The sequence below is a fragment of the Scophthalmus maximus genome, chromosome 1 (assembly GCF_022379125.1).
Source record: "Scophthalmus maximus strain ysfricsl-2021 chromosome 1, ASM2237912v1, whole genome shotgun sequence".
Taxonomy (NCBI): Eukaryota; Metazoa; Chordata; class Actinopteri; order Pleuronectiformes; family Scophthalmidae; genus Scophthalmus; species Scophthalmus maximus.
This window is the reverse complement of record NC_061515.1, coordinates 30,621,270-30,644,576: the sequence shown is the minus strand read 5'-3', so window position 1 is coordinate 30,644,576 and position 23,307 is coordinate 30,621,270. Positions and strand designations below refer to the sequence as shown.

The following is a 23,307-nucleotide window of genomic DNA, read 5'->3' as shown; positions in this document are numbered from 1 at the left end:
ATTATTTCATACATTTATTGAGATTTTTTTCTTCCATATTGACTTGAAAATGTTTACAGAAACTGTACCGAGCAAACTGTACGCATAGCAACGGAATCAAAGGCCAAGTCCATTGAATGCTAAAAACAGAATATGCCATAAAAATGATGCAAATATCAATGTCATACACATACATGTCTTCTCTTTTTTTTCTTCTTTTCATACAAATTACAGATTACAAAAACATAAATGAGATCTTTTTTTTTTTTTTCAGCGCTGAAAACACGAGGAGTACGATGACGGTTCAGCACGCCTGTACAGCGCCGACGGACAGAAACACGCGCACACACACTCCAGCCATTCCGTCATCGAAGGATGAGACAGGAAGCAGAAATAATATCCAGCGTGCTTCGGGAAAGGGTTTGGTTATTCTTTTCTTTAAATATAGAATAGTTTGTGATTTCTGATTTCAAAGAGCAGAATCTGGGCTTTTCTAGTGTTTCTGGTCACGTACCGCTAAACAGTGAGGTCAGGTGATAGTGGTGCAGCGACACCGTAACAGATCCCTCCGTTGATTCTTCGAGTGATTGTAGTGTTTTTGTCTTCCCGAGTCTCGTTTCCTGGTGAAATTGTGCAAGCGGAGAAGTTCCGCTTCCTCCTCCAGGCGGCCGGGGTCGGTCGTTAGTGTCTGTGCCCCCGAAAGAGTCCGGAGGAGAAGAAGAAGAAAAGAGAAGGAGGATTGTCGTCCATTTTTCTCCTCTCGAGCAACACGGGGGCTGATAGTGTCTGGTGGATTGTTTACAAAACGATTTTGACTATTCATAAGTGCAACAGAGATTAACATATTCAAAATGATGGAAGCGATTAAAAACATTGAAAAGCATCTAGAAAGCTACATCCTATTGCACAATAAAAAAATTATGATACAACAAAAAATGGATAGTCAAAGACGATAAAGAAAAAAATTGGTATTGCATACAAATCAAGGAAATCAACAACAACAACAACAACAAAGAAAGTGAAAGTAGTTTGTTCTGTCTTTTAAGACCGTCGATTCTTTTACAGAGCCGGAGAGAGAGAGAGCTCCAAAGTGTTGATTGTTTGTCATCGCCTTTTAATTCTCCTTTCTTTTTTAAAAAGTTTATAGACCACCACTTCTTTCTTCTTCTTCTTGTTGTGGTCGCAAACAGACAGGATTTCTAAACACTGATTTGAATCGGTTCAAAGTGCACACAGAGGAACATAAAAACATAAAAATAAAAAGACGGATATCCATGGAAACATGGCCACGCTCCGTGATGATTTAAAACAAACGGACAAAACGGGGGCAGATTAATAAACAGAAGCGAGTGAGAACGCTGCATAGCTGGATTCCATTTAAAGCAATGCCATCGTCAGAAAAGACACAAACCTAATTACTGTACACGATCAGACGGTGTGTTCACCACACACACTCCGGAACACAGTCCGTAGCTTCCTCTTGCTGATTCAGAGCCGACGGCTCCGCAGAGAGAAACCAGACGCTCTCTCTCCTTTCATTCGTGTATTCTTTTTTTTCTCTTCTCATTATTTGTCCGAGGGGTCTGAGTTCACACGTGCGTGTCGCCGGGCTCGCTGGCCCCCCGCAGGTAGATTGCCGAACTGGACTTGGGCCGGTTCTGACCGTGGCCCTGGCCGTGGGCGGAGCCGTTGTTGTTGACCTCGGGCCCCCGGCTGTCCGTGGAGATGACCCAGGTGGTGGGCCGCCACTTCTTCAGGGAGTAGGGCGTCTTGACGCGCTTCTTGATCTTCTCTCCCGTCGCCACGGCTCCGTCCGGCTGCGCGAAGCTCTCCTCTGGAAAACAGGAAGGGACGAAGCATCAGTAACATGCACGGAAGTCCGGACATGTTCTGGATCTTTTCCCCTAATAACCTTTTTCCAGAGAATGTCAGAGTGAGCCCATGTGAGAGTACAGCAGGAAAATTCCCGACGTGCAAGTGGACGCTCCTTGCCTGAACGTTCTGGAATTGTTCCTGCTGTTGTGAGCGGAATGCGTCTGACTCTGACAATCTCCTGCTGCGTTCTTCACGTGGCCAACTCCGGGAAATGTCCAGACCCAATTTTTGTTTTTGAGTCAATGTCTGAAAACGGCTTTAGTTTATCAATCTGTCAGACATTGTCCTGAAGTTTTCCGGAGGGGCTGTACAGGAGAACGCAAGTGTCCAAAAATGTTGCTCCGGAGTGCTGCGTTTGTCATGCGTGAAATGCAAACTCTGTAAGTGTCCGCAAAAATTGGGTCCGAACATTTTCCGGAGTTCTCTAGCTAGGTATAAATATATACATATGTCTTGATCCAGAGGGAAACGTAGAAAGCATTGAGACATTTATTGACGGCGATAAGGAGCATTACTCTGGTGTGAGGCGTGTGAGGTCACCTAGTGAGGCCAGGTCCTGCGTGGTGAAGGACAGGTCCAGGGAGTTGGGTCTCTCGGGCCTGCGGGTTCTGGGCTGTCGGAGCAGCGCCTCCCCTCTCATGACGACCGTCGCTCCCTCCGCGGCACCAGACCCGGACCCCGGACCTTCTCCTTGGGGCCCGGTTGTTTCCCTGCTCCCTCCCTCTCCGCTCCCGCCCTCCTCCCCTCCGTCGCTCTCCCCCCCGCTCTCTCCACCCCCCTGGCCGTGGCCGGTGTTGCTGTTGTTGTTGTTGGTGTTGGGCCGGGCCGAGCGGAGGGCGGCGGCGCTGGAGGACGCGTCCCGGGGGTCGGGCTGCTCTCGCTCTCGGCTCAGGAGCGGCTCGTTTTCGTCGGGGCTCGCTGTGATGACGCCGAGGCTCAGTCGGGCGTCGTCCGGCCTCAGCGCTGCGGAACTGTTCTGAGTTACGCTGGATCCTCCGAAACCCGTCGCTCCGCCCGCAGCCATGGACGAGCCGGCGTGACCGTTGGCGGCGCCGTTGACGCGAGCGTCTCGTAGAGCGGGGATGTTGTTCGTGCCTCGATGAGCCTCTGCAGCCGCGTTCGTGCCCGCGACCGCACCAATGTTTATCTTTGCTCCCTCCACCTGCCGCAGGTTGGACTTGCCCGAGCGTCCGAACTTGAACCTGAGTGAAGATGACGACGACTCCTTCTTCGTGGGCTTGGTGCGCAGGGGCAGACTGGACGGCCTCTTGGGTAGGTTCTGCTGCTTGGGCAGGGGGAAGATGGTGGTGGGCATGGGGGTGGCCTGGTCTGACGTGCCCGACGCTTCGCTCGCCATCTTGATGAGAGGGTAGAGCAGGCTGGAGCTGCCGGGGCTCAGCGGGTCCGGCGAGCAGAACTGCTTCTGCGAGTGCTCCATCAGATTCTCGTCCGAGCTCTCCTTCAGGTTCTTGTCCACCTCCTTCGGGTCCAGCTTGGTGGTTTCAAGGTCTTCCTGCGTCAGGTGGAGGCAGACGGGGACGGTGGCGCCCCCCGCAGGTCCCTCGGACTCTGAAATCAAGGTGGTGGTCGTGGTGGAGGCGGAGGGGCTTCCTCTCAGACCCATACTGGTGCTGCTGCCCTCCGGGCTCGGCAGACGGGCGTTGGCTTGCTGCTGACGCTCCTGATTGATGGAATTCCTGTTCCGCTCGCCGGTGCCGGCCACAGCTCGGCCACTCACGGAGCCGGTGGTGTCCGTCTGTGTGTTCTTGGCCACGCCCTCGTTCTCTTCGATGTAGGTGGAGGGATGGTCTGCGTACGGGCCCGATTTTGGCGTCATGCGATTTCTGATATTTAAAAAAACAAACAAACATTAAACTTTGTAAAAGGAGACGTGTATGAATCGACAGACATAGACGAGTGTTTACCTCTCGTTGTGCAGAGTGGTGGACATGGGGTTGAGCGTGGGGCTCACAGACTTGGACCGGTCCCATATGAGGAGCAGCTCTGCCAGTCGCTCCTCGGCACACTGCGCTGTGAGGCGGGCCTCGGCGTCCTGGTCCCAACAGTCCTCCATCGTCTCCTTCAGAGAGCGGACCGCCTGAAGACAGAGAGTTAAAGGATCAGTGCCTCAATAAATCATAAGGATATATTTCTAAACTTGTCAAAGAATAAGAAAGTGTTGATTTCCCCAAAGCTAAATGGGTTTTAAAAGGATCAAAATGTTTTTTATTTTCGTAGAAACCAAAAGTCTGATTACTGATAAATAACGGCAGTTTTGGATTCTGTACTTGCGTCACAATCTGCTGACTGTTATCTTTAGTGATTACAGTATTATTCTTTCACACACAGACACACACGTACCAAACTGTTCTCTTTCCAGGCCTCGGGGAATTTGGGCCGTTGCTTCTCTCTGGACACCAGGACCTGCATGTCCTCGAACGTCGGGTGGTTCCCTGCCTCCGCCTGGAAGGCCATCTGGTACTCTGGCACAGACTCTCCTGGAAAGAGGGAGGGTGTGTTTCAGTTAGAGCCTTCATGCAGCAGAAATATTGATTTTTGACTGTCTGCTGTTGAAAAATATTTAAAATCCTCTGTTTGTCTCACCAGGGAAAAGGTCGGTACATCTCATGAAGGTCTCCCAGTAGACCAGGCCCAGGGCGTACATGTCCACCTGCTTCAGCGCCGACTCGCAGTCCCTCAGGTTCACGGCGCCCTCCAGCACCTCGGGAGCCATGTAGCGGATTGTCCCCACCTGGAAGACGGCGGATCGGAGGGTCAAAGGGCGAGGTGGGAGTTATACGATCTAATATATCTATCTATCTATCTATCTATCTATCTATCTATCTATCTATATATATCTATATATATATATATATGTGCAGCATGTTCCAGAGTGAGACACAACATTCCCAAAATAAGTTTTATCCCTTTTTTTATCTCATGTTGAGGACGAGTTAACAGTGATAATCACGTAAAACTGTTTCTCTCCGTGACGCGATTCTGTCAACTGGAAAATGTAAACTGACGGATAAAAAGAAGCCAATGTTCTGACTCCAGCCGAGGTCATTCCTACTCTTCAGAGTACAGTTTAATGTGTGTGTTTAACATTCTGCTACTTAAAATACAGTTTTTGACAAGTTATGTGCTACAACAATAAACTAAAGTTCTGGAGGTAAAAAAATGACCCAAGAAAGAATCTGAGATCATCTGCTCCATGAAGTTAAATTCACTTTTCTTCATCTCCATTGAATCCTGTCACATGCAGCCTGTGGACTTCCCGTGTCATATCAAACATCCACATTCCCTGTTCCGTTATCTCTCAGACGGGACGGTGGTGCCGCGAGCTTTGATTAACTCAAACGTTTGTAGTCACCCTGTTACAGATGCAAAACCCTAGAAATGTGACTTTAATCCATATACAATATGGTATATTGTGGAGTTCTGTTAAAGCCCGACGAGCTCGGGCATCGGCTCTGCTTCCTCCCAGACACTCACCTCACTTATAGCAGCGTTCTCCTCCTCGCCGTGACGCGGCGGCCGGTTTCCCGTCAGCTTCATGGACAGGCCGAAGTCGATGATGACGCACGTGCCGTCGGTTTTCACCAGGATGTTCCGGCTGTTCAGGTCCCGGTGCGAAACCGCCGCCTTGTAAACATCTGGATGGATGGAAACATATCAGGGAATTTAAAATAATAAACCTATAGATCAGTGTCTTTGTGAATGAATGATCCCTTACATATTGCCTTCCATTCCCCCTCATGACTCATTGTCCAGCAGACACTCTAAACCCTCTAATCTAATCTGCAACAATGGGATTAAGATCATATCAGTGGTATCTGCCTGCAGTATGTCGTTGTCCAGCAGAGGGCGCAGTGAGGCTGAGTGGCCCAGGAAGTTTTCTGCTGCCTGCCACTGATGTGCAGGAGGAGTGGGGGAGGATGACGGGCGGAGGCACCAAAGCCCGAGAGATTGTGCTGTTACAGTGACAAACACCAGCTCCCTCTTTATTTCTTTCTTTGTCTTTGTCCTCCGTCACTTCTTCAGACGTGATGGAGGAGAGGAGGCACCGAGCGACTACGCTCTTCCCTGAGCCTGTTTTGATGTGTATACGTCCTGACGAGGAGGAAGCGTAAGTGGCCGCTGAGGCTGAAGAAAACACGAGGAGTCCATGCTCGGTGTAGTTGTCAGTTCTCCGTCCTGAGACGAGTTTCAGGGAGCCGCAGGAATATTCACATGCGATCTGAATCTGGCCTCCGCTTAGTCCCTCTCTCTCTCTGAGCCTCACTGGAGGTCCGTCTATAAATTACTCGACTTGGCGTGGATGCTCCGAGCCAAACAGACCCACGTGGAGCAGGAGTGTGAGGCGGGATGGAGACAGTAACACACACACTTTAATTAAAGCCTTTCTTCGTGATATAAATTAACCGACACATTTCTCCAGCTCACCTCCTTTGAAAAGCTCCGTGTGCAGGTACGCCAGGCCTCGGGTGACGGAGTGGGCGAGCCGGCAGCTGCCGACCCAGTCGTTGGTCTGGACATTCAGGTAGCGATTCAGGGAGCCCTGAGGAGACGGACAGAGAGAAATAAAGATGGAGGAGTGTCATTTCAAACACTGTAGCCTGCAGTCGAACAAGAAGCAACAATAATGAAAAGTAACACGAGTGAAGTTTCTTATTCTTGGACCGACGATGAGGCGGAACTAATGCCTACAACGTTTTGCCTTCACCGCTGGTCGTCGGGTCGCGACCGATGAGAGCCAATCTGAAAGCGAATTTGGGTGACGTCTCTTTTTTATGGTTTTTACCCGTCCACATTCTATAATGCAGCCCCGAATCTTTTCGGTAAAATCAGAAGACGGTCAAAACAAAACTTTAAGCAAAAGCAATTTATTCAAATTAAAACATAAGAAAAACCTCGTAGCTCTGACCTCCCAGAGGTCAAAACTCATAACCATAATCGCCCTGAACTATTCGCAAACGAAAATGTTGACGCAAAAAAAAATAATACAAAAAAGAATCAATCACAAGGCAAATTCCCAACATCCGCCACTGAAAAGAAAATCACATTAGATCTGTTCATTTTCAATAAATTATATCATCATTGACTTCTGGCCCGGCCTGCACTGCGTTCCCATGACAATGTGTATAAGACTAATGGCTCAGATGCATAATGGCTCCTTTCACGGGCTGGCCGGGGGAAATTATGAGGGCTGAGGGATTGGAAAGAAAACACAGCTCAGTTGTGAAGCGCAGCCACTTTTAATATAGAAGAGTTCCGCCGTCGGTGTCGACATTTTTCCTTTCTCCGCATGTCATGTTTATTTATCTAAAGGAAAAAGGCTGCGATTAGCGAAACGAGTTTTCTTTACGAAGATTCTGCTTCTTGTATTCAGAGCCGTTCGCTCTGCCGCATCAGCTGGATTAAGTGACAGTCACTAACGCTAACTCAGCATCTCCCCAAGGTTAAAACACTGAGCGCAATCAGTTTTGAAACACTGCAGGAACAGTAAGGAACGCCCAGTACTCACGTGTGGGTAGTAGTCCATGACCATCAGGAACTCGGTGCGTCCCTCCGGGCCGGTCCGCTCGTCGGCCGCCACGAAGTGAGCGATGTTGTCGTGCTCCAGCAGCGGCAGCCGGTAGATGGAGCACTCGTTGAGGAAGTTCTGCCGGTTGGCGGCGGTGAACACCTTCACGGCGACGGGCCGCTCGTCCAGGGAGCCGCAGTACACCGTACCGTATCTGCCACGTCCGATCAGCTGCAAGAAGTGGTGGTGGGAACGGGAAGAGACGATTAATAGACGTCTAGGGTTCTTCTAGACCTGTAGCAGTTGGTAAAGTCTAATAAAAAGATGATTCTGGTCCTGTGAGATACTTTGAAGAGCAAAGACAGAAAGGCAGAGGGGGTGCGAATGTTATTAAAGACAGTGGAGCAGGCGGAGGGGAGTTAGGGAATAAACTCGATTACACACAGCAGGGTTAAACTGTTAAACTGACTGAGTCAGTTCTAAATCATTCAATCAGTGTCCTGACTCAGCCTGGTATCAGGGTCGAGACGCCGTCTGCAGACGAGCGTGATGTGGATTCAGGAGGGGGAATCATTTCCCTGTGAGTTCCACTGTAAAACCACACGGTGAAAGGTCTGTCCCCCCTCCCCCGACCGCCACTGCAATAAGTTTGACGTGAAAGAACGTGTGCCTGCATTTGATAAGGCTCAAGGACGACGATCTGAATTCAACTCCTGACTGAATAGATATCGCTCCTTCCGCTCTGGGTCTGAAAAGGCTCTCAATAGATGTCGACAGAAAGGGACAAAAGCTTCCATTTCTCTTCGCCTTGTCAAGACGCACAGCAGGGGCGTCGTTTCCAGAGTGGGCTCATGGTTCCAATTTGCAGGATATCGTTTATAGCTCTTCATAATGCCTCATTTCCGAGCGTTTCTTCCTGTCGGCCGCTGCCGCTGGTTTCAGCTCAACCTGCAGAGACTTGAAAACGGACTGTGACAGATAAGGCGACTTTGTGTTTACCTCTGATCTTGTCAGTTGTGTTGCTGTTGTGGAAGCAGCAAAAACGCACGGATGCATTTGATAAAAATGTGACTGCTCTTAAAACCGCCTACTGTCCATAAATCCTTGAAATGGTTTTCCCGGGAAAAGGCTGTAGATTTAAGGCGTCTTTTAAACGGCGTGACAAGCCTGTAACTTCGAAATGCACAAGATGGCTCTGATAAAAATGCTGGTCACAACGTATACGAGAGGAGAAGTTCTCCGTCTGCACCACTTGAGGTGTTTCCGCCTCCCTCGGCTCTATAAGAATGTCGTGGTAGCCACTGTTATTCTGCATCGTGGTTTGTTTATGGACGTGAGTCAGAGCAGAAATCACATTTTGAGAATTTGGTTGCACTTATAAATAGAGGGAAGATGAGAAGAGAAATAATCCAAAGCAGAACTCGACAACCTGACATGAACATCTGTGGGTAGATTTTAGTCTGCAGGTAAAACTCAAGAGACCATCATCTGAAATTAAGTCAAATTTAATTTTATCTGGAAAAATGTAGGATTCTTGTGCTGCTTCCCCTGACATAGATTGTGTTGCCATAGTTACAACAGAGGTACAAAGTTGACCCGTAATCAGAAAGGACACGATTATCAGAGTATGACCTTGAATGAAAAATGCCTCAAATTTCTCGTGAAGCTTTCATCTGATGACTTTGCTTTTTCTTTCTTTTTAGTTTAATTGCAGTTGGAGACTCCATCATGACACCTCCGCCCTCCTCGCACCTTCATCGTGGCCGACTCCATCGACTTCCTGTCACAGTATGAGCTCTTGCCGCTCCCATATCGGGTTTTTTTTCCAGATCCTGTATCAGGGTAAGCAAATTCCTATTTTTGTGTGCGCCCGGATCTGTCACTCATGCGTCCTGCTGCGATCGGATGATCAAAGTCACATTAAGCGGATACCTCGGTGTATTTTGGGTTTGACTTGTTTCGCCTTTGGTTTCTCCTTCTCCGTTTGTTACTCTCGTATCCCGTTCGCACTCCCGTGACACACGACTCTTCCCCCGACGGACGAGATGCAGAAGCAACGACGCCTGACCTCAGGATTCTGAGGAACAGGATGTTTCGTGTTGTGCTCGCTCTTTACACCACAACACTGAGTTACAAAATGATTCAGTAGAAGAACAGATGAGCACAGAGCTGGACACACTGACCTCCAGCAGTTTGAGATTGTCCAGATCCAGAGAACTCTCCGAGCCGGCGGCCTCCATCATGTTCAGGTTGTGAAGACCCTGTTTACCGTTTCCTGTCGACATGAAAACACAATGTGTGCGGATCCATTTAGAACAAAAGATTGGCACCGATTCAGTTTGTTGAATTAATTGTAATTCTGCCCCCAAAAAAACATTTAAACAGCTGTGAATAATGAATGTTCTCTGCGTTTCCTCGCAGCGTGGCTCCATGGCAACTCACCGTGCATCATGCGGTAACCAAAGAAGGCTGCTACAGCAACCACGGCCATCACGGAGACAGTTGCCAGGGTGATAATTACCGTCTCTTCGTAGCGCAGCGTGCGAGGGTCTGGGGGGGGGGGGGGGGCATAAGAAAAAAAAAAACAAGTACAAATCAGAGTTTGACCTTTATGGAGGAGGAGCGTTCGCCTTTGATTAGTGATCAGGAGCCAGAGGAACATGGTGTACCAGCACAGTTCATGAGGTTAACACCTGTACAACGTGATGCAATCCAGCACGCACGCCAAGAGCCACTGGGATTAATGTTAGCTTAAAACCATCTGTCAATAATCAATTATCAGTTAATGATTTCAGAAAAAACATGGGGAAAACCATGCAAACTAATATCCACGATATTATATTTTTTCTTTTTTCAGTTTCATGTTTAGCACCAATATCCAAACTAGGAACAGTCACCAGCTAAGACCTGAAGACAGAATCTGGAATTTAAAAAAAACGGAAATTTAAAAAATCTTGATCGCCAACGAGTCTGTTTAGTTTGTTCAGAAGAAGCCTCTTTGTTTTTTTCGTGTCTGTCTTGCACATGTACGATTCTGTCCCTATGTTTTTATTTGCATTTTTTAATTTAAATCTTTGTTTATGCAGTAATTGCAGACAGCACACACTAATATTTTAGTGTCTTGGGTTTGTTTGTGCGTGTGTGTTTGCAGATGAACAGGCAAGGCAAACATCAATTATTCCGTGAAGCCCGGCCAACAGACTGGAAAGCGCTGCAGCAGGACAGAAGGCGTGTGGGAAGTAAACAGAGAGCAACGCCGGCGAGCCCCTGAGATTATTCTGGTTGTGGTCGCAGATCGCAGCAGTTCGCTCGCGTGGCGGCTGCAGTTTCAGCCGTCTGCTACTCTTGATTAATGAAACTGCATCGGCTCTAAGGGCCATTCTGGAGAGAGAGGGACACCATAAATACACCAGCACCTCTCTCACATCCAGCTGCTCTGTACTCAAAGAAGAGATACACGACGGAAGCAGCTGCACTGATACACACAGAAAGCACGCACACACACACACACACACACACACACACACACACACACACACACACACACACACACACACACACACACACACACACACACACACACACACACACACACACACACACACACACACACACACACACACACACACACACACACACACACTCTCTCCCGCATCATGGTGCTGTCGTGAGATACCGGCATTATCAATAATTGATGGCTCCCGCAGCTCGAGGGCGGCTGTGACTGACACATTAGCATGAGCACACACACACATGCACATACACACACACCCTCAAATGTCAAGGTCATCGGGTTCACACTCAGCAGGAGGGTTGTTGTGCAGGAAGTTGTCAGACACACGCCGACATGCCCTGACACACGCACACACACACGGCGTTTGAAAACCTGCGTCTAAATTTGATGATTTATTTATTTAATATTACACATTTTTATTCTCAATATTTTAGTTTAAATTATTTTTATTTTACATTCCAGATTAATATTCTATACACATATTAATCTGTAATCATCCTTATGATGAAGTAAATCCTTGTTGTGGTTTTGTTCTTCTTAAGGAAGGAAATGCTTTGTAACGTGTTTGTTCCATTTCAAAGACGGAGACACGGTGAATGTTAATATGATTTGGTCTGTTTACAAAAGAGAACTTCTTTTCGCCGTGTCGTCAATAAAGTCGTCATCTGAGGTTGTTGGCGTGAGATCACTCCAGCTGAGTCGAACAATTTCCTACTTCTGATAACACCGACACAAACCTGCCTGGACACGCCGGGACTGAACTGTCTCTCAAAAACTTTTTAGTTAATTATAATAGAGCTCAAGCTTCAATTAATCCTCCATCCTTCTAACACCAAATTCTTTCTTTAACTTTCTCTCGTCTCCGCCTCGTTGTCTGTCTCGCTCGCAGTCGGACGACGCGCCCGCGCAGACAGGCCCGCGGAGCAGACGCCTCGTAATCCGTGGAATGCGGAGAGACGACATGGATGGTGGAGTGTGTGTTTAAGCGTAGGCAGGAAAGATGATGAGCTGCTGCCGCCGCAGCTCTTCACCCTCCCCCCTCCTCCTCCACACACACTGCTTTCATTCAAAGCTAAACCTTAAGAGGAAGGAACAATTAACCATACGTCTGCTCGCCTTGTTTGACAGCTCGCTGATAAGAACACAACGTCAGACTCTCACGGCCTTTTGTGAGATATAATCTACACCAGCTCAGAGAGATGGCACTTGACGATACAACCAGCTACAATACAAGTCACATTTATCAATATCTGTTACAGGTGGTGACCAGGAAGTGATGGGATGAACAATGTGTTTGTGATGCAAGCTTCCTCTTACAGATGGGCTGCGCGGTGGTGGGGCTGGGCAGGGGGAAGTCCTCCGTGAAGTTGACGTTGCACATGTCGCTGCCGCAGCAGCAGAAGTGGTACGTCCCATTCTGCATCTGTGGTGGGAGGTTGGTCACCACGCAGCGGTCGTCGCGACAACCCTGGTGGTCGCCCAGGTGAGTCCAGCAACCTGACAAAGGGGGCGGAGGCGGAGAAACACGGTTCACATCATACGTTGGCTCAACAGAAAGAGTGGCCTCTTAGGGACAACAACGGGTTTTAGAATAACGTTAGTCATTTAATAATTTCCCAGTAAAATATATATTTTCACTAAACGTGAGCTGCATTCAAATGGTCCAGGTTTTAATAGATAAAGCTTAAATTCTTTGAAGTTGACTTCAAGCAGTTTAATATTCGCCAACGCCCTGGAGCAAAGGGGAGGACTACTTTTCACTGCCCCATGTTTCATACGAAGATTCATTTGATATTCTCAATGGTTTGGTGAAACCATAAACAGGTTATATATCTCTCTGTGCTGTTTCTCCTCCCCTCTGGACGGACTCAAACACTGACGAGCACTCGAGAGGACGTTTATTGCAGCTCTGGGGATTAGTGTATCCTTCCTGGCAGGAAAACAAGTCAGCGTTCGTGACGTCGAGCAGCATCAAGGAAAATATATCAAGGAAACGACTTTATCTACAGATTAGTTTCTCATTTCATCATCGCGCCACGTCAGAAACAAATTCTGTTTATATCAACGCCAACCATATAAAAAGAAGCTTCTGCTGTCAAATGTTTCATATTCTTACTTGAAACATGTTTGGCACTTTTGCTAAAAAGAATGACAGACACGTATTGATTTTCTTTTTTTTTTTAAAGATTGTTTGTTCCCATGTGAATTTTTATTTCTGATGCCTTTTAATACTTGTAGTATTCTCACTCCGCTCTCCTGTCGTACCTTGTTTGACCAGTCGCACTTCGCCCGGAGGACTTTTCTCCCACAAGCCAAAACAGTGGCTGCCCTTGGCACACCGGATGGTGGTGTTCTCCGGGGAGACCCGACCTTCACCCCCCGCCACTCGCTCCACCTCCCACTGCTGCTGCTGGTCCGTGAAGGCACACTCCCTCTCCTCGCCCTGCGCTGCTGTGGAGAGACGGAGGAGGTTGCAGCTGAGTCAAATCTCTTTTCTCTTTTTTTGAGCAATACAGGGCTGAGCTTTGCAGTGACAGGAGGCAAGCACATAAGAAGTGAGGACACACAACAGCACAATCATCACATCTCTTCTAAAATATAAAGTCCCTCGTGAACCCTTTCCTTACAAGACATTTACACAATTTAATTTGAATACATGTACACACAAACACACATTTCTGGTCTGCTGATCCAGCTACTGAGACAAATTGATACGAGAGATTCACAGATGAGAAATAGCCGTCTGCCTCGGAGGCTGCAGCCGCTCACAAACCAACGGATCAATAGAAATAGCAATTTAAACTCTAGCCCGAAGGACGCGACGCAAAAACACACACAGAGGCGCAGAGCAGACGTGGACATGAGCGAGAAAAACACAACCAGGCCTCATTAAAAACATGAGCATAGTTCAAGCCATCCACCTTGTTTAACAAATTCACATTATTCATCGGCCAGAGCCAAAGTGTGTTGGGTTTACACTAAATATGGAGCAAGCGCAGTTGGAATCCGCTTGTTGATTTGCAGTGAAATAGTTTGAGCGTTTGTGTAAATGCTCTGCATGGTGGGTAATTTCAGATAAGAGAAACATGACGTGCCAGTTTGTTTCCCTTTACTCCCGGCTCCTCCCTTTCCTCCATCCGGGGGGGGGGGGGGGGGGTTGACAGTCTGCTCTGGAGAGAGGGGGAGGGAGAGCGGCTGAGCTCTGTCCAAGGTCGATTCAGCCTGTGTGGGCAAAGGGTGACGCGGCCGAGTGGTAGCTCTGCCGGGCACGGCACCAACGTTCCTCCTCTGCTCCCTTCCGCAGATAAAGCCATCCACCCGGCCGCCCTCAACCTGCCGCTGCCCACTGGCTCCGCTGGCTGCTCATGCAGTTCAGACGAAGGGTTAACTATGTGGAGGAATTTTATTTTGATGAGGAAACTGAATTTTTAAACGAGCTGCCGACTCCTCTGCCGGGGTCGGCGGCTGGATTCCCGGAGGGAGCACATCATCCTTTTGCTTTAACAAGCTCTGGGTTAAAGTGACCACCGAACACACACACCATCACCATGCATATGCAAGAGTGTGTGAGAAGAGATTCAATTAGATTTCCCCAGGTCCTGTCAAACCAAACGCTGTTTTAGAACTAACCTCGACCAGATACTGAGCAGAAAACATCAATGAGTCCAGAGCCGCTTTCATTTTCGCCCCAAAGACCCAAAAAATAACGATACGATACGAGATGTGTGGAATAACCAAGCACCAGGATGATGACAGAGTAGGAATAATGGGAAGATATTCATTCATATTTTAACCACTTTTCTGCAGCTACAGAGGGAAAAAATCATCTCTGATCTGTTGGAGTTTGGCAGCTGATTTACAGAGAGAAAAAGAAAATCCGCCCAAAAAGCAGCACAGACATGTAGAATAATCTGTCATAATGAGAGACCAATTAATCGACGGGGCAATTAAGTATTTCTGATTCTGATTGTTGGATAACTTGTACCAACTTCATCAGAAGCGACAACTACAAATATAAAACTCGCCAACTCGCCATCTGTTATAATGGAGGTTATGTTTTTCCCCCCGTGTCTGGTTTTGCGGATTAAAGAGCAGATCCAGGAATTATTTTATACTTTTACAACAAATAAATCGTTTTGTCAGACCACTTCCTCTTGTCATTTACGCTCCCCAGTTTCTAAATCTCCTCTTTTTCGAGGAGACGACGTCACAAGACATGTGATCACAGAGTCGCTTCTAATTTCAACAAATCACATTTGCAAACACTTCTGCCGTAATGTTCAAACGGATGTGGTGGCGATGGACAAACACTCTCGAGGTGTTTTTATTAAATATATATCTGCACACACACGCAATGTGCAGCTGAACTTTATTACGCGGGTAATGACGCCGGCACAGTTGCTATTTCCACAAACCTCGGGATATCGTATTAACTTGTTACCAGACCGCAGGCCGCAGTTTTTCAATTACCAAGTACTTTGAGCTAATTCCTCTTCTAAACTGTACATGCACTTATGCACATACACGATAAGAATTTTAAATTTAGCAATTGCAAGAGGTTGTGGTTAAGAGACACACTTCTTCTACAAATGACTTGATCGGGGGCCAGTTCAAACAAGGAACGAGGCGAAACCAAAAAAGGCCTCAACAATAATCCATTGGAATACGCTTCCTCTGTAATTATCCGAAGCGGGCGATCGGGGCGGTGGAAGCGAGTTGTCGAGAAGGAACTCTAGTAAAAAAGCAGGAGCAACATAAAGGAACAATAGAAGGAAGTAGACAACACCCATTGACCGGACCGGGAGGACAGAGTATCTCCTTTCTGCTGTACTGTGACATCAATTATTAATATTTTTACTGCAAGTCCAGGGTCTGAAATGAAAACTCAAGAAATTGATCATTCATTGAGAAGTAGGATTATTTTATTTTGCAGTTAATTGAGTACAGTTTCGCTATATTAACACGTCACATGATTCCTGCACCGGGTGTCAAGAGTTGCTGTAATAACGTAAGCGAGGAGCTTTTCAAACTTTATCCTCCACACTTTGTCTCGTGTCACCTCGGGGCGGAGCACAGTGCCAAGGAACATGTCTACAATCCCCTCACCCTTCACCCCCCGGCCCGCTCCAACCCGTGACCGGCTGTCTGACTGAAATAAAGTTATGACACAGTGACTGAGGGGCAACACTGCAATCGTTTCATTGTGCAGGCGCAGCTGCACATAACAGGCGTGCAGCAGCGAGCGCACAACAGCTCCTTTAATTCACATTTCCTCCCCAATCTTTAGAGCCCCCCCCCCCAAAAAAAGGAGTGAGTTATTCACTTTCTGAAATATATTTATTTATTGGATTTAGTAGCTCAATACACAAAGAGGAGCATGGGATGAAGATAAAACCACGGGAGCGTGTTGATAGATTTGCATCTAGTACAGGTCGATGCCTGATCCAGCAGATTTTTACTGGTGAAGTTGCTGTTGCTCTGTTTTATACTTTAAAGCATATATTTTGAAAAGCTATGGCTGCACTTTAATAGCTATTTAAAGGAAGCAGTTGCTGTTTATGCCCAGATTTATTTATTTGAGATCTTTTCCAGTTCTGTGACGTTGATTCTCCGGCCTGGCTCAGGTTAAACCCCTTAGAAACACAGATACATACAAACAACAATGATCGTGATCATCATTTCATACGGGGTTAGTTATATAAGTTTTATTTTATTAAATGCACTGGTACCGGATCGCTCCTCGGCATTGGCTGATACTAAAAGTCCAGGTATCGGGAAAGGAAAAATGTTATCAGAACATCTCTACATTGTTTGGTTCTTGGACTACACTCTTGTTTCTTGTTGAATCTCTGCGTTTGTCTGTGATTGGCCGTGGCAGGCTCTGTCCCCGGTTCTGCTCTGTGGAGCTCGCTTTGCCGTCTTGGCATCTTCCAGCGCAGCGTTGGATTGTGGGTCAGAGTATTCAGGCAAGGCCAGCGGAGTGAGGCAGATGAGGGAGAGGGGGGAGAGTAGTCATATCAAAAGGCTCCAGAGTAGTTTTCTTGCTCCGAGCCTGTTCATTGGATGATGGCGGGCACTGCCGAGTGTTTACCCATGGCCCAGTTATTTGCTAATCCCCCCCCCCCCCCCACTGGCCTTCGGTGCACCCTCCTGCCCCCTCGGACTACCTCCTTCCCCTCAGCCTCGCTGCTACAAAACAACAGCGATCTAATCTGGCTCTCTGCTTCCGACCGCCAAGGCCCACGGGAGGGACGCAAGACCCGGCAGACTGGGACGTGATTTTAAGTCACCCAGTGCACTGGTGCGTCGGTCCGTCCTCTCCCACCGAACCAGTTCCGGTTCTGGACCGAGAACAGAGGGTGGGAGGGAGGAGGAGACTTAAACGTGCTGGATGCACCCGTGCACGCCTCATCTCCTCTGCAGACATGCGCACACAAGCTGTGCTCTCACATTTTGTGTATAATAAATGTTTTTACGCTCAGTACTTCTCCTGTACGAGCAGAACCCTGAGACCCAAAACCTTGTTTTCGCAGCGGCTCGACCTGCTGCACACCGTCGGTATGCACCGGCCCTTAATCGCGCCTGCTGCTGCTGTTTGGGTGCGCTGCTCGTTGCTGAGGTGGGATGGATGGGATTCAAGGGTATTTGCTGACAAACCCAATTTTCCAAGTCCCCTGGTTGAATTTAAAGAAGTGGGAGGGGGGCAAGTGGGCTTTAATCTATCCCATCTGTTGCCCTGGGACTGCCAACCCCACCACCCCCTTAAAAAACACCACCACTCTGTCTGTCTGAGTCTGGTACAGTTATGCTAATCCCGGGGGCTTACACAACCCGCCATTATTGACCATGATGCATTTGGACCAAAATCCCTCCTCCTCCTCCTCCCGCTCTTTACCTAAACTTTCCTGAATGTGTGATGAAAACACAGATGACATTGGGAGCAAAGTGGGTTTTTAGCCATCACACCACGGGGGGGTATAATCTCAGATTATTTATGAACAAGCAAAAGTTTTGGTTTTAGGCTGCGTCTGAATTTAGTCCTTGTTTATAACAGCATCCGCAGCAGCGTCTGGTTCGATGGGGTTTCACCTGTTCTGATGTCGTAACGTCACGGAAACTAAAACGATCGTCATTACATCATTAACTACAAGAACGAAAATCTAATAAATTTAGTTTTTTTGTAAACAAATTTACAAGTTCCAGGTTCTAAATTGTGAGATTTCACACTTTTCTTATTCTTATGTCACAGCAAAGAGAATATCCTCAGGTTGTGGAGATCGGACTGGACTAAACTAGAGCTGCAACAATTAATGGATTAGTGATCGACTACTAAATTAATCTGCAACTGTGTTTTGGTAACCGATTAATCAGTTAAAGTTGTTTTTAATGGGAAAAAGAAGATCCAAATTCTCTAAATTCAGCTTCTTAAATGTGAATATTTGATGGTTTCTGATTTTGGTTTGCGGACAAAACAAAACATCACCTTTGGGGGTTCGGGAAACACAATCGAGAAAATAATCAACAGATTAATTGATTACGAAAATTGAATAAAAAAACCCTATAATAACAGTGCTGTAGAAGGATAACTTGAAATCTTCTGCCTCACATTCTGCAGCTTCTGATGTGGACAGAATCACTCAAGTCTTAGGATACATGAGTCACAGCTGTGTCTTCAAAACAAGAGCCATCTCACCTTGAAGTCTTTTTATATTTATATCCATAGAAATAAAAATAAGAAAAGCCTCTACCCGCAACGGTTTGCGTCCCCGCTCTCCGAGCAACGTGTAGTGCACACTCTAGACTTATTGTCTCTGCTCGTCAAGGAGAACACTTGCTGTTAATCATAGGCTGTCACTCTGAGTTACCATCTCAAGACTGCACCTTTTGTTTTCTAAAACATCCCCTAATTTCTCCCTTTTCGCCAAACCAGAAGGTCGACTGAACACTGCTCTATTGTATCGCCGCTCTGCTTTTACCTCACAACTCCAAAGGTACCAAAGAGAAACCGGCATTGATTTTTTTCTTCTTCCTCCTCTACATCAATAGTGCACAAGCTGTATTAGAGACCGAATGGCCTCCATCCCTCTATTCATTGGTCCGTCTCTAGCTGCAGTCGCTGTGTCGTCTCCTCTCTTGACCAAGGAAAAACATTTCACAAAGAAAAACATTATTGAATCAAAGCAGTTGCTTTTATGTGCTTTAGACCTGGAAAGTATTTTAATTCGGTCTAAATTGCATTTCAGAAGACCAGTATTCATAAAAATTATTTTAGAATTTCTCCTTTTACAATGTTTATACGTCTGGATAACGTGGACCTCTGGGTTTCGTCAGTGCAATTCACTGACGCACACTGCTGATCTTTAAAATGAGTTTAAATATCTTTTTTTCTATAATTATGATTATAGAAATATGAATGTGGTATAAGCTGGTGGCTTTGTTTAGATCTGAAATGATCAACTGTCTATCTGCCGAGGAAAAGAAATTGGTTAACAATGATCTAGTTTCTGTTTCTCTTCTCCGTTACTTCTGTTTTTGGATTGTTGGTCAGTTTGAAAACGTGAATAAATCCTGATATTTTATAGGACAAAATGATTTATCAAGGGAAAAACGGTCTAAATTAAAAGAGCCGCCCACCTATTTATTTGCTGTCGGGAACAGTTGGGGGGAAAATGTGGCAATCAGGACGCCGACTGTTTGGCAGGAGATTCAGCCGGGAGCCGTTAAAGATCACTTCAAAACTCCAAACATTTCATTTTCAACCTTGTAGTTTTCAAACCCAATCTTCACTGGCTTTCAGTTATAGTCCAACGCTTTACTTGATTTTCAAACTTCTCTGCAGCAGGTTTGCCTCCCGGCGAAGAACATTCCTCCACATTCATCACCCTCTGCATTTAAAATTATTTCCGATTCATCCTCTTCAACCAACCTCAGATGTACAGTAGAGTCCGTGACCTGGCTCCTAAAGTCGCTAAGCTAGCAGACTGAGCGTGAGTTTGCAATCTGAACAACTTCACTTTTTGTTGAGCCGCTGATGTGACCGCAGAGCTGACAGCTAGAAGAGTCTCCCCCTCCTCCTCACGGAGACGGGCCGGCTGTCTAACAGCAGGCCTGTCAACGCCCCAGTATGGGGCACACACGACACAGCTCCGGGGTTTTGGACAAATGAGCATTCCACTTAATGCTATGGTATAATTCTGCTGCTCTAATCCTCTTTACGCCCTCAAACCTCCAGCTCACCTGGGCAGACAGTAAAAAGCCTGGGGCCCGAGGCTACGGCCACACTTCTACCTTTTCCTTTTTAAAAATCCATCACCGTTGCTATGGTTACGTCCGCCATCCACACCACTCCTGAGAAGTTTGGAAAACGCTGCTCGACACGTTTTAGTTTGAAAACTACCCGGGGCTGCGTTCCCGTACGGAGATGTTTGGAAGCGTTGACGCAGTCGCCCGCATTCACTTCCTGATTGTTCCTTATCAGTCACCACTCGACTGCCTGCGGTGAAGGCAAAACATTATATGCATGTACCCCAAGTACTAGTTCCACCTCCAAGAATATAGACCCATCGTCTTCCTCTTCATCGGCCGGTTTGTTTCCTCTAAGTAAGCAACCGCAGAGTCAATCTGCTTCCTGTTTACACCGGCACGCACATGCCCAGTGCACTTTAGTTTTCAGGTGTGTAAGTAAAGAGTGTGTGTGTCGGCTTGTGCCGTGTTTGGAACCGTTTGGGCTCCAGATTTCGGAGCAGCAGGCGCACACACACACACCCACACACTGATTAGTCACAGGGGACAGGCAGCGAGAGGACAACCCAAAGCTCGGCTGCAAACCGGTTTAAAGTGCGTTTACGAAGGTAATGGGCGAGTTGAGGGAAGAGGGGAGGCGGTGATGTTGTTGGGAGAGGCAGCAAAGAGAACGATGCCGGGGTCAGAGTGACGACTAACAAGCTCCTGCAGGCCATTAGACCGCCTGCTTCCTCTCATCATCATCATTACTCGCGTCGTCCCGATAGAACGGGCAGTGGGACGTCCTCTGCTCTGCATTCACGGAGCGGCGGCGGAGTGAGTGGTCGGACTCCTGTCTCTTTACGCCGACAGAGTCTGACTGCGGCCCCTGAATTAATTTTGCAAAGTACAGTGATTTAGATTTATTGGATGTTTACATGGCACGCTCACATCTAAGTACCCATTAATCGTCCTGGTACCGACTGATTATTGAGCGAGTATGTAAATCCTCTTGCCAGTCACTGTAGTCGTTAAGCCACTCCAGGGGACGACTCATTTGCATGTCAGTCATATCTGCCCGGCGATAATATTTTGTGACGAGAAAACTTGTGTGTGCTTGAGCTGAAGGGACGAATTACAGCTTCACTTTGGGCTGATTATAATGATTTGGGATCCTACGTCACGACCCAACAGCTCGTTTCTTCTTCTCTCTCTCCGCTGCATCGCTCCTCTCCCATCACCTTCAGCTCAACATTATTCTCCGCTTCCCTCTTTTTTTCTCCTCCTTTTTGTGCAGCGCAACATCAACACATTCTCTGGGGACTTTTTGAAAAAAATACTCACAAATTGGGACACAGTTGCTTTGCACAATCAACGTCTTACTCATACGCTCCTTCGGAGACAACAACACAGAGTTGATTAGACATCATGAAGACGAGCGGTGTGTCAACACACACTCGGGGAAGCTCTTATTCCTCCCGGGCCTGTGAGCGCTCTTCATGTTGAACCTCTATCGGCCAAATTACCCGTCTTGTAAAATACCTTCCCTGTCTTCCCACACATTCCTCCCCCCTCCCTCCCCTGCATCACACTGTTCCTCCATCTCTGTGCAGCTACTATCTTATCACGCTCAAGGTCTCACAGAAGCCTGGCTCCAACCCAAAGTCTTGAGCAGGGGGCACCGCTTGGCAGACGGGGACTGCGGTATGTTCGGCAGTGTTTTTCCAGGCCTTTTGTACACAGAATGAATGTTTTTCCTTCTTTTTTTAGAAACAGGGAGCCTGTTCTGAGAGAGACAAAAAAACTATCTGTGCATTTAACTGTACAATGAGATGAGCCCGGGCAATAAGTGAGCCAGGCCAGGGCCTGGAGATGGAGGGGCAGATAACACAGTGTGTGTGTGTGTGTGTGTGTGTGTGTGTGTGTGTGTGTGTGTGTGGATGATGCAGTCCAAATAAACATGAAGTCTGCACCAAACCGGTTTGTGTGTGTGGGGGGGGGGGGATACACAGACAGCGTCAAAAATTAATGAGAAGCACATTTTCTCCATTTCCAATAAACGAGGTTACTCACCAGCCACGGAGGTCAGGAGGAGCGACAGGCAGAAGAAGAACCTGGCGACTGATCCCATCGCGAGTCGGCCCACGGCCATGACACCGAGCCTCGACTGGTCCTCTGGTCCTCTGGTCCTCTCTTCCTCTCTCTTCTCCTCTTCCTCTCTTGTCCTTTTCTTCTGTTCTTATTAAAACGGACTCACGTCAGCTCAGTAACTTGACCCGCTGCCTCCGACATGGAACAAGGCGTCGAGGAGAAGAACAACCAGGCGCTGGTGTGGTTCTGTTTCTGTGCGGTTCGGGGTGGGGGGGCCGGGGGGGTCGGGGGATGACGAACACGAACCGACCAGGCTGAAGTCGAGTTAGTGAACTCCGGCGGGGAGCGAGCACATCGACCGAGCGGCTAACTTGTTTTTCGCATCTGCCATTTACAGCGAGCAACGTCCATATCTGCCTGCTAGCATGCTAACATGCTAACATGCTAGCTGCCCGGGGGGGCCGGGGGGGGGGCCGCCGTCTGCTGCCGGACAACTTAGTCAAACAGGGTGAATATCGCTCAAATAACTCACGTACGACTAACTCCCTCTTCGCACTCTGCTCCGGGTTGTGCTCTTTCAAACTCAGTCCACTTCCCCGGTGAACGCGACGCGACCCGCTCGTACAACCCTCTCCCTCGGTCCGGGCTGCAGGCGGACCGCTGTGGGGGCTAGCAGGCGTTAGCCTAGCAGCTAGCCACTTAGTTTTCCGCGTCCCATCATATTTCGCGATCTTCCGTGTGCGCGGAGGGAGGGGGAGAGAAATAATAATTCACAAGTCAACCGCGCCTACAGTGATCGTGTGAAAGATGGAGCTCGGTACTCCTCCGGTCCAAGGCAGACGACGGGGTCCGGGGGGAGGAGACGGATCCTCGGCAGCGTTGTTTGGCATTGACGGTTCGCAGCTCCGCCGGGCAGACAGGCAGGCAGGCAGGGGCGGCGGGGAACGCCTCGTTCGCAGGCTTGTCTGGACCGCTCGTCGCCGGTATCAGGTTGCTGTGGGTTGGTGTTGTCGGGGGGTGGAGGACGGTCCTGCACAGCCGGGGAGGGGCGCCACAGCGCCGCGGTGCCGCAGACTGTGAACACAACAGCCCAGGACCG

General features: G+C 47.9%; 1 protein-coding gene across 2 annotated transcripts; it reads right to left on the bottom strand.

The window, feature by feature from the left end:
- LOC118306109 (bone morphogenetic protein receptor type-2) lies at positions 1-23,282 on the bottom strand. Of its 2 annotated transcripts, none has more exons than XM_035629793.2 (13): positions 22,191-23,282; positions 13,161-13,346; positions 12,213-12,392; positions 9,824-9,931; positions 9,565-9,656; positions 7,382-7,612; positions 6,301-6,415; positions 5,350-5,510; positions 4,459-4,606; positions 4,216-4,352; positions 3,780-3,952; positions 2,395-3,698; positions 1-1,813 (listed from the first exon to the last, which is right to left on the bottom strand). In XM_035629793.2, the coding sequence occupies exons 1-13, from the start codon at positions 22,267-22,269 to the stop codon at positions 1,569-1,571; spliced, it is 3,159 nt and encodes a 1,052-aa protein (XP_035485686.2). In that variant the 5' UTR covers positions 22,270-23,282; the 3' UTR covers positions 1-1,568. The 2 variants fall into 2 exon arrangements, with proteins under 2 accessions (XP_035485686.2, XP_035485687.2); XM_035629794.2 differs by having other exon boundaries at positions 13,161-13,343.
- Positions 23,283-23,307: the final 25 nt, after the last annotated feature.